Below are 11586 nucleotides of genomic sequence, written 5' to 3' on the forward strand. Positions count from 1 at the left end.
TCTTCAGCTCAAGGCTAGAGCTCTACCACTTGAGCCACAGCGCCACTTCCGGCTTTTTTCTTTTTGCTTAGGTGATGCTGAGGATTCGAACCCAGGGCCTCAGGCATGCAAGGCAAGCGCTCTACCACTGAGCCACCTTCCCAGCCCTGAACACCAATTATTGAAGAGGCTGTCCCCACTCCCCCCACTGTATGCTTTTAGCCCACTTATCAAATATCAGATAACTAAGCATAAGTTTTTGTTTCTGGGATTTCTAATGTGCTGCATTGGTCTTCAGGTCTATTTTTTTGCGGGGGGAAGACGGAGGGGAGGGGTCCGGTCGTGGGGCCTGAACTCTGGGCCTGGGTGCTGTCCCTCAGCTCTTCAGCTCAAGGCTAGTGCTCTACCACTTGAACCACAGCACCACTTCTGGTTTTTCTCTTTTTGCTTATGTGATGCTGAGGAATCGAACCCAGGGCCTCAGGCATGCAAGGCAAGTGCTCTACCACTGAGCCACCGTCCCAGCCCAGAAGATTTTTTTTTTAAATCTAGGTTTTCACTCACTACTTCCTCACATCATTCCTGACTGTTCTCATTCCACTGCTGGTGTCTGTTGCCCCATGCTGCCCAGCCCACCCACAGGGAAGGCCCTGAGCCCTATCATCCTTTTACCCACCTTCTTCCTCTCAACACACAAACCCAAGTTCCTTTTTTAACCTAATCTCAAACAAAGATTTTGAAAGCACTAGCTTATATTAATTTGTAAGTGACCATTGCACACTACCATTAAATGCTACTACTATACTTACTAGGTCAGATAGCCATATGAACTATACCCTACACCTGTCCCAGTGGCTCTTATCAAAAGGATGAAAGAGAACCAAGAACTGGAGAAGATCATACTGCATATTGTCATGACAATGCAAATTAGGATAACCACTGTGAAAACTGAATAGAAGTTCTTTTAAAATTAAAAATAAGACAATCATATGATGCAGCGATTCCATTAACATTCCAGAGAATGTGAAATCAGGACCAAAGACATCCGCACTCTAGAGGTCATTCATGATAGCTGATATATTAGCCTCCATCTAAGTATCTATCAAGAGTTGACCATCTAATGAAAATGTGATACATATGCACAATGGACTATTCAGTCTAAGAAAAAGGAAACTTTAGCCAGGCACTGGTGGCTCATGCCTGTAACCCTAGCTACTCAGGAGGCTGAGATCTGAGAATTATGGTTTGAAGCCAACTCCAGTAGGAAAGTTTGTAAAACTCTTATCTCCAATCAATCACCAGAAAGCTGGAAGTGGAGCTGTGGCTCAAGTAGTGTAGAGTGCCAGCCTTGAGTGAAGAGGCTGAATGACAGTACCCAGGTCCTGAGTTCAAGGCCCAGTACCAGCACCTAAAACAAAAAGGTAAAAGCAAAAGGAAACCTGTCATCATAAGAACCTGGAAAAACCTGTAGGATATTCTGTTTAAGTAAAGCCTGACACATGGAGATAGATATCACGTGATCTCATTGCATCACATGATACGATTTAGGAAGGTCAGAGGAAGGTGAAAGAAGACTATATTCCAGCCAAATTATTTCCTTGACATCTTTTCATGTGGGACAGAGGGTTCCAGGTACTCCATCAGCCAAAGTGAGACCTATTGCTAAACCCAGGAGAGAAACAGCCTCTAAAACGTAAGGTCAGCTATGTGCTCTCCTCATGCTGTTGATGCTGGGCTGGCTCAAGTCAACTCAATTTCTCAAGACCCAGAGAGGATGTGACATTTTCACCTACTGATTATCAGGGTTGATTTGGTTGATCTGGCTGGTTACATTGGTATCCCCTCCCTCCCTCAACTTCCTATCCGTTCCTTCTGAAGTTTGGAGCTGAGGTGACTAGAACCACCATCTCTGATAGAGGAGGACTGTTGTTTGCTCAAAGGAATTTAAGTAGCTGCGCTCCCCTCTAAATACTCTCAAGACCCAGAGAAACATGTTTCCCTCTCTCCTGTCTTTCCCTCAATCTATTCTTGGATGATACCTTGTCTTCCAGGTTTGGGTGGAACTCCTAACTTTGACTCTCCCTCCCTGTTAATGCTAACCATGAAGCCTGGAGAAGAAACAGGGGCTAGTCTTTGGCTTCTTGCCTACAAGCCTAGACAGAATCTCCTGGGAGGTAGTAGCCTTAAGAAGTGGATTGCTATAGTTTGGATATTAAATATACTTCAAAGGCCCATGTGCTAAAGGCTGCATCCACAGAAGGTGTTATTGGGAGATGGTAGAATCTTTAAGAGGTGGGGCCTACTGGGTGCTATTGGCTCATGTTTGCAATCCTAGCTACTCAGGAGGCAGAGATCTGAGGATGGTGGTTCAAAGCCAGCCTGGGTAGTAAAGTCTATGAGACTCTTATCTCCAATTAAGTACCCAAAACAGCTGGAAGTGGAGCTGTGGCTCAAATGATAGAGTATTAGCCTTGAGCAAAAGGGACAGCACCAAGATCCAGAGTTCAAGACCGACTACTGGGGGAAAACAAAAAAAGGTGGGGCCTGGTGGGAGGTCTTTCAGTATCCAGGGGTGTGGCCTTGAAGGGTTCATGAGACTCTAGATCCTTCTTTTTCCTCTCTTTCACTTCCTGGCCATGAAGAAAACATGTTCCAACCAAGACCTGTGGCCTCACCACATGCTTACTGTCCTAGGGCCACCAATTGTGGACTGAAACCTGATGATGTTCAACAGAAACCTTTGCTGTTTGAAAGTTGATTGTCTCCAGTGTTTGCTATAGTAGTAGAAAGCTAACACATAAGCTATCCACACTGGGATCCCTTCCTCTGCGACATGAACTAATCAGGAGTTTAGACTGAATATCACAGACCAGAGCTGGCCTTCACAAGCATTTTCTTTGGTACTTAGCTTTCAAAGTTGGGATTATTGCACATAAAAGTCTGGATTTCTGGCCCTCCTTGAAAAGATGTAAAGCCTACATGCATCATTCTATGGCAGCCCTTGGTTGGAACAGAGTTAGCTTCCCCTCCTAGAAAGGGCTGACTGCCCAGCTGTTCTGTCTCCCATCTGTCCAATACCAGCCCTACTCACTCATTTTACCACATCACCCCTGTCTAGTTCTGTGTTTTGGCTTTGTGATTAAATGTTTGGTCTCAAAAAATGGTACCCCATTCACCAAGCCACACCCTTGAGTAATTTTTCAGAAAGAGAGAACATGTGAGAGAATGCTGGCTCAGGCTGACTACTAAAGAATAGAACATAGCAGAAGTTTTGTGGTTTCCCTTCAACATTAGGGTATTAAGAAACTTCTGTTTCTCCTGTCCTTTCCTGAGTTTATGGACTGAGCAACCAGAACACCATTGTGAAGATTTTACAGTATTTAAAGAGAGCACAGAAATTGTCCAGCACATAACCAATCAACTTGGTGTTAGTAAGATGAGTGTTTATAAGTTGATTGGTACATAAACCAATCAACTTAAGTTTCTGTGGCTCTAAAATTTCAACAAAGACATCTGCTGTATCAAGGCAAAGTCCTTGGTTATATGAATTTGAAGACAAGGGCAGGGGAGGTATTGTACAAGTAATGGGAGATAAATGATTTTAGTGTTAATTATTAGTAAACATTATTTAAGAATTAGAAGTCAGAGCCAGGCGCCAGTGGCTCACACCTGTAATCCTAGCTAATCAAAAGGCTGAGATCTGAGGATCGAAGTTCAAAGCCAGCCCAGGCAGGAAAGCCCCTGAGACTCTTATCTCCAATTAACCACCAGAAAACCAGAAATGCTTGCCTTGAGTTGAACAGCTGAGGGACAGGGCTCAGGACCAGAGTTAAGCCCCATGACCGACAAAAAAAAAAAAAAAATGAAAAAGAAAGAAAAAAGAATTAGAAATCAGGGGAAAAAATAAAAGTAGGGCATGATTTATCTGGTAAAAGTATGTAGTGCTATAAATTTTCCACTGGTTACTGTTTTTCTTCCCCCTTAGGGAAATACAGCTATGTGTGACTTTGTTATGTGACATTAAGGGCTCACACACTGCAAGATTATATGCCATCCTAAAGATTTCTGTTCAGAAAAACAGATAAACCTGAAGATGATGATTTTATTGGGTTTTTTTAGGATGTTGATTTTTTTTTTAAACTCGGCAAACCTATATAGCACCTATGGCATAGTACCTTTCTAAATTGCATGAAAATATGCTAATTATGAAAGCTTTCTTTGAACTAGCTCTATCTACTTATTGGTGTCCTTTTGTGTGAGAGGAGTATGTAGACCAGGCTGGGTTTGAACTTGCAATTTTCCTGCCTCAGCCTCCCAAATATGAATAAAGCTTCCCCCCCCCCTTTTTTTATGATACTGGAGATTGAACTCAGGAGTCTCAAGTGCTCTTCCTCTTGATTTAAGCTCCAAGTCTTCTTACTTTTACTTTATTTTCAGATAAAGCATCATGCTTCTGCTTCAGATTTGTAATTCTTCCTACCTCTACTTCCCAAGTATTTAAGGTTACAGACATGTATCATACAACATCCAGTTTGGTTTTGCCATAGAGTCTCAAACACTTTGGGCTAGTCTTGAACCATAAACTCTGAGCCTGACTAAGTTAGGATTACAGGCATGCACCATCACACCAGCCTGAGTGTTAATAAAGCTTTGGTGGCTGTTTACTTTATATCCTATCAGACTAATGTCATGTTTGAAAATGATGCATTAACTGTCTTTCAAAAGTACATCTTCCTTCATGGCATCTTTTAAATTATGAACACAACTGGAAAAATATGTAGTTGAAATAAGCTTGTAGAAATCTATTTCACTTTTGATTTAAGAAAGACAAAATAACCCGGACCACATGAGCAAATGAGTACAAGTTGAGACCTGTAGGCAACAGTATCAGAAATTATTGGCCACAATGAGCTGGAAACACTATTCCACAGAACCATGCAATTGTCAATTTGTAAACACTAACAGTAATTGCTAGCCTGTAAACTCAGGGCATTCCTGGAAAGTCATATCTGGAGGGCTGACCTGGGACCTAAGGACAGGGAACAGCTGGGACAGGCATGTATGTACAGCCAGTAAAAGCCAGCAGCTTCTCCAGAGAGAAGGCAGCCATGTTTCAGCAACTTCTCCAGATGGAGCTTCCTGGGAGAGCTACCTGGAGAGAGGGCTAGGCAGTCAGTGTGAGCCGGGTCTGGCTCCTGTGTGTGTAAGCTAGTTAGTCCTCATTTATAAAAGAAGGGGGGTTTACTCTGGGTGCTGGTGGCTCATGCCTATAATACTAGCTACTCAGGAGGATGATGTTTCAAAGCTAGACCAGGCAGGAAAGTCTTTGAGATGGTGATCTCAAATTAATCACCAAAAAGCTGGAAGTGAAGCTGTGGCTCAAGTGATAAAGTAAGCAAAAAAGCTCAGAGACAGCACTCAGGCTCTGGATTCAAGTCCCAGAACCAACACACACAAACACACACACACACACACACACACACACACACACACACACACACACGGAAGGGCTTTAGATCAGATAACACAAACTCTTTGTAATATATACACACACACATACATACATTCACATACGCACACACATATACGTATACACACACTTTGTTGTAGATAACCTTGGCCTACACTACCCTCCCATAAGTCTTCACAATGACCTTGTAGACTAGGAAGGCATTATTTTTCACAGGTGAGGAAAATGAACATGGGGCTGCAAAAAACTGTGGGAAATGTGTTTGCCCATCATGGGATTTATGTGGCCAAAGCTTCCAGGATATAATTGCACAGGAACAATAAACACATGGCATTTGCAGTGAACCTTCCATGTTCAGCCCATCTGTGCCTTCTCCACGTGCCTCCTGTCCCCTAACCTGAGTTATTTCCCTGAGCCAGGACAGATGGGAAACCACAAATCAAAGCTTGCTGCTGTTGGTTAGCAACTCTGTCTTAGAAACACAAACTGGAGAGGGAGGATAAGGACGAAAAGGAGGTCCAATGATTTGTACAAAATCACATGAGCAGTAATAGCCAAGAAAGGGTAATAAGCAAATGGAATTCAGCTGTGATCCAAGCATGCAACCCCAAATCCTCACCCTTCATGAAATTATCAGTTACAGGGCCCCTCCAGATGTCTCTGGAGAAATACATTAAAATAGTTTGAGATGGTCACTCAGAAATCCAGCGCCACCCTCACCTTCCTAGACAATATAGGGTTAATCTCAGTTCTCAATCCAATTCCACTTCCAGAAAAGATTTCTCCAAAATGAAGTTAGGTTCTATGTTCTCAGAGTTCCATTCACTTCTTTTGTTTTCTTTGGCAATGTAGAATGATGGGTGTGATGTTGTAATGATTTGGTTAACGTCTTTATTACAAGCTGAAAGGTCTATGAGATCAAGGATAGCTTCTGGTTTTTTTTTTCCCCTGTTGGCCTAGGTCAGAGTTTGACCTAAACACAAATATGCAACTCTAAATAAAGTGTTTCTGGAAGTGCCAGTGAGTCTGAGGATGTACTGAGTGACAAACCATTTCAGCAATGGAACTCTAGCTTATGTCCAAACAGAAGTTTATGTCATCCTTATAATGTCATGCCTAAAACTGGTAAGGGATTACAGAATAGCAATGTTGATAAAGAAGAGGAAAGAAAGAAGCATAAAGTAACTCCTTCATTGACCTGGAACATCTAGCTTAAACCATTTAAGTGCTACCAAAAACATACAGGTAGTAAGTTAAACAGTTTAGATGTCTCTGTCAACATGTTCTCCAGGGGGATTTAGTGCAGGAAAGAACAAGAAGAAAGAAGGCTCTCCATGAGTTCAGAAATATCACCTCTTACTTGGTTGATTTTTCACATCACATAACTCAGAAATACAAGTCAATTACATTACTTACTGTTCCTTTGAAAACTAAAAACAACTATGGTTTATCAAGACTGCAGAAATATCTAGCCACTGTGGATTTCATGATATTCTATTGGGTCCAACTCAACATCTTCCTAAGGAATTTTCAAAGGCAATTTTCTCCATACTTTTCTTTTGCTTTGCCTTTAAAAAGCTAAACACTATGTAAGATACAATTCCACACTGCTCCCTGAGGATCACAAGGTGGTAATTTTAGACAAACCAACATTTAGGCCAATTTAGGTAATGCTTTAGGTTAAGGCAGGATTTGGGATCAGCCCTTATGCTTGAATATCTTGGCAAAAACTGCAACCTAGAAGTTCTAGCTCTGGTCTACTGGTGACCTGAGGATTCCCATCTTCCTATCTGCCTCAAATGTGTGGAAGCCATACAGGTTTGATAAAGACTGAGTGAACCAACCGGGCACTGGTGGCTCACGCTTGTGATCCTAGCTACTCAAGAGGCTGAAATCTGAGGATCACAGTTCAAAGCCAGCCCGGGCAGGAACGTCCATGAGACTCTATCTCTAATTAATCACCAGAAAACTGGAAGTGGTACTGTGGCTCAAGTGGTAGAGTGCTCACCTGAGCTGAAGAGTTCAGGGACAGTGCCCAGGCCCAGAGTTCAAGCCTCATGACCAACAACAACAACAACAAAAAAGACTGAGTAAATCAATGAGAATCTACACCTCTTATGTTGATGTAGTTTTGCCCATTAGGACAATTGGGTGCATTTGTGTAGATATAATATAACTCTCTTCTAGGATCTGTGAGGCAGAAAGTTAAAGCTATAAACCCATAAGTAACTTCACTGTTTGCTGCAGAAAATTCCTGCAAAACTGTTTGTGCTGGCGAACAGACTGCTCACCTGGGGAAGCAGCTCACTTATCAATTATTTACTAGCCAAGATTCACTTCAAGAATCTGTCTTATTGTGTCCACCCATCCTGAGCTATTATATTACAAACTTCCAAAATGCTGCTTCAAGAACTTAGGTCCAGATCTGCAAATGCTATAAATACGCCTGCTAACTGTGCCTTGCTTAGGTAATGATAAGAACGGTCTTCCTGGTGACCTGCCCTGTTTCAGTAATAAACTTGGCTTCATTAACAGTTCCTTTTAATAGACTTCATACAATCATCCATTGATACAGTATCTGTTGTTATCTTTCAAAAACAGAGACTCTATAAATAAGAGCCAATACATCCTTTCCGCCTGTAATGACGAGAGTAATTATTAAAAATAATAACTTCTCAGTACTAAAGTTCCTCGATGTTCCTCATCTGAGGAGACACCACCTGCCTACAAGAGTTTTTATGTATACATTTTACTTCCAGTTTATACATTATTTTGAGTATGATTTTGCATTTTCTATGATAGATATACATCAATCATGGGGTAAATGAAAGGAAACAAGTCACAAAAATCCTCTACAAGAGAACCAATACCCACGTGTAAGTTAGAAATGATTGCCAAGTCTTAAATTTCTTTCTATATATAGGATACAATATATTGATCTATATTCATCTATATCCATATATAAATATATATTCATATATATTAAAAGATATATATCCCATTTAAAATCTTTAAGCAAAAAAGATAATGTAGTCTCCTGACTATCATTGTTTTTCTCTTGCCTTCTCATGTAAACAGTCTTTGGAATGTTTAATAAAAGACACCAGTAAATAACACTTCTTCATTCTTAAGATGAGGCCCAGAAGCTGGTTGGCATTTTTCTTTGTGAACACTTAAACTCTTCAAACCACCACACCATGGGTAACTCACACAGGTCTACAGCACCCATTCCCTGCAAGTCTAACCTTCCTCAGCCTATCACCCAACTGGAAAAGGAAGACTGAGCAGTTCCTAAACCAAGAGCCCTCCACTTCTTGCCCAGTGTGGCATTGCTCTGAGCCCAAGTCCTGAGCCTGTATGGAAGCAGTAAATCACAGCCCCCAGTCCACTGTAAAATGTGGTAACCGCTACTCTGGGCTCAAGCAAGCTCCCTTGGCCAGGCTGGCTCAGACAGCAGGCTTCCCTCTGCAGCTGCTAGAGCTGCAGCTCCACAGGGCAGCCAGGCAGAGGCAGAGGCAGAGATGAGAACGCAGCTCCCAACTGGAGTTTTCTTTTACCTTAAAGAAACTTCCTCGCTTGTCCAGACCTCGGGCGCCCATGGTCTGAGCTGACATTTCTTCCCCCACTGAGGCTTTACTGCATGCCGGGGACTCCTGAAGGTAGAGACATTTTTAATGGTTAGTCCAGCCTGTAGGAAATTCCTTTCTAAGCCACAGAACACTCACAACAACAGTCCTGCCAAGATCTTTTTCCGTCAACAACACAGTGCCATTTATTTCCCACCAAAGCCCTTACATCTCCTTTCAGCCTGATTTCCTGTGGCAGCCAACAGTGTTCCTAGACCATGCCCCACCTCGCCGCCCCACCCCCAGCTCCAGCATCTGACGCAGAAGGTCCTCAGGATTGTGGAGAGTATAATGATGGCTTTGTGTGTTTGCTTGACCTCAAGCCTGAGTCCAAAAGGAACCAATATTACATGTCTCCATAATCTACTCCGTAAGCTTATAGATTTAATGTGGCTGATCAAGGAGGGGAGAGGGGAAGAAAGGGGTTCTGTGTTGTGTGCCAGGAAATCCTCCTGGAAGGAGGAGAGGTCGTCCTGAGCTCAGCTAACCCTCTCCCCAGGCAGGGTCAGCCCAAGGGCACTGGGGAAGAAATCCTTCTGTTTTCTCCTTAGAACTCAGCAAGATTAGAACACAATCCTGGGCCATGGTGTACAGTGAGGTGATCTGTGTAAGGGGACAGCATGGAAACAGATCCATGATCACCCAAGTGGAGCGGGGAGGGTGGCCATGGGGGTTCATGCTGGAATGTAGAGGAAAACTGAACAACACAGTCCTGAATCATTAGCATGGTTACTGAAGTTTGGATTTCCCCCTTCTAGACATGGGGAATAGAAACGAATCATCCTCCCCTCTGGCCCCCAAAGCCTCCATCCAGAGTGGTAGTTAGATGCATACATACACCTAGCCCAGACTGGTATGCATGGATATAGTTAAGTGAGTCCCAATCCTTCTTTACCCACTGAAACCATCCCAGGATCAGAAAGAACCCCTTTCCCAGGTTCCTTGGGATAACATACATAGAACATAGCTCAGCCCAATGCCACTAGTGTGGGAGAGTAACAATAGAAGAAGTAGGAAGTTAAAATGCCTCTGGCACTATTAAGGATAATTAAAAGCAGCTCCCTAACAGGCACCAGGAGGGAGGTACCAAAGCCAAAGCAGTCTCTTGAAAATCCATTGAGGCTGTTTCCTTTTAAACTGGGGTGGGGGGTTAGGTGGGGGGTGGCAGAGATGCTTCCACTAGTGGAAAAGCTGATTGTCAGGCCCTGGTGGCTGATGCTAGTCATCTTAGCTAGTCTAGTTAGGAGGCTGAGATCGGAGGATCCTGGTTCCAAGCAGCCTGAGCAGACAAATCCCTGAGGCTCTTATCTTCAATTAACCAGTAAAAACAAAACAAAACAAAAAAAGAAACCTGGAAGTGGAGGTGCGGTTCAGGTGGGAGAGTTCCAGCCTTAAGAAAAAGAGCTAAGGAGAGCTGGAGGCCCTGAGTTAAAGCTCCAGTATCAGCACAAGAACACACACACACACACACACACACACACCAACTACTTGTCAACAAATATTTGTAAGAAGCAGAGTCTACCACAGAGAAGTAAATGCACACCATGAGCAAGGACTAAGTAGAGACTCTCATTGGGTCTTCTAAGTTGTCTCTCAGCTCAAATCCATAGTGAGCGGAGACATCTGCACGTGGAATGTCACTTAAGAAAACAAACAACCCAGTGCACATCCACCCTCCTTACAAATCCTTCACCTCATTGAAGGCACTGTCACTTTAAGGGCTCAGCAGTATCTTCCCTGCATTTCTTTCCAATGGAGATCCCACTAAGATGAAGATCAGTGTTGCAAAAGGATCCCAGGAATGCAGCGGGCTTCCCGTGGTGATGCTGACACCAGAAGTTCAGGTTTTCAGGCTCAGCATCTGAGTGGAGCCCAAGCTCCGAGGCCTTTGAAGTTCAATTCCTTATTAGCTAAGTGGGCAGGCTGGAGCCACTCCAGGAAGAAAACACAGTTCTATGTTCAGAACCAAAAGCAGGATGGGAACCTTGGGGCACAAACTGTTTAGACCTAGAAACATAGACATTTCAAAAGGCTTTAAAGTAAAACTGCTTTAAAGCAAGCCTAATGCCTGTCTTCCTTTGAATTCCAGACGGTTTCCCAGCAGGGGATTCAAAGTAGCCTGACAGTTCAGGAATTGCTAAACTGGAGCCAAGACTTCATTCCTCATCCAGGTCCAAGCTTCTTTGTTCTGCTTTGACGTTTTCCATACCCAAACCCTTGCTGATGAGACATGACTGGCAGGGACTGTTGGCTACAGCAAAGGAGCCATTTAGAGACCTGACTTTTGCTAGTTTAATTAGCTACTGCTAACCACACTCACACATACTTTAATTTCAAGCAACATCCAGCTTGAATTCTGCCCCAGATTCATCATATTTCTTCAAAAGATTTAGGTAGTGGTTTCTTTATTTAAAACAATAGTCCTGCCGGGCGCTGGTGGCTCACGCCTGTAATCCTAGCTACTCAGGAGGCTGAGATCTGAGGATCACGGTTCAAAGCCAGCCCGGGCAG

General features: G+C 43.2%; 1 protein-coding gene across 1 annotated transcript in view; it reads right to left on the minus strand.

Moving 5' to 3' along the window:
* Rin2 (Ras and Rab interactor 2) overlaps nucleotides 1–11586 on the minus strand; it is a 199467-nt gene that overhangs the window by 100339 nt on the left and 87542 nt on the right. Inside the window, exon 3 of the mRNA XM_013027076.1 lies at nucleotides 9007–9102. Within this exon, the coding sequence (XP_012882530.1) occupies nucleotides 9007–9063 (57 nt within the window). The 5' untranslated portion in view covers nucleotides 9064–9102. The remainder of the gene's footprint in view (nucleotides 1–9006; nucleotides 9103–11586) is intronic.

This window comes from Dipodomys ordii, unplaced genomic scaffold (assembly GCF_000151885.1).
Source record: "Dipodomys ordii isolate 6190 unplaced genomic scaffold, Dord_2.0 Scaffold99, whole genome shotgun sequence".
Taxonomy (NCBI): Eukaryota; Metazoa; Chordata; class Mammalia; order Rodentia; family Heteromyidae; genus Dipodomys; species Dipodomys ordii.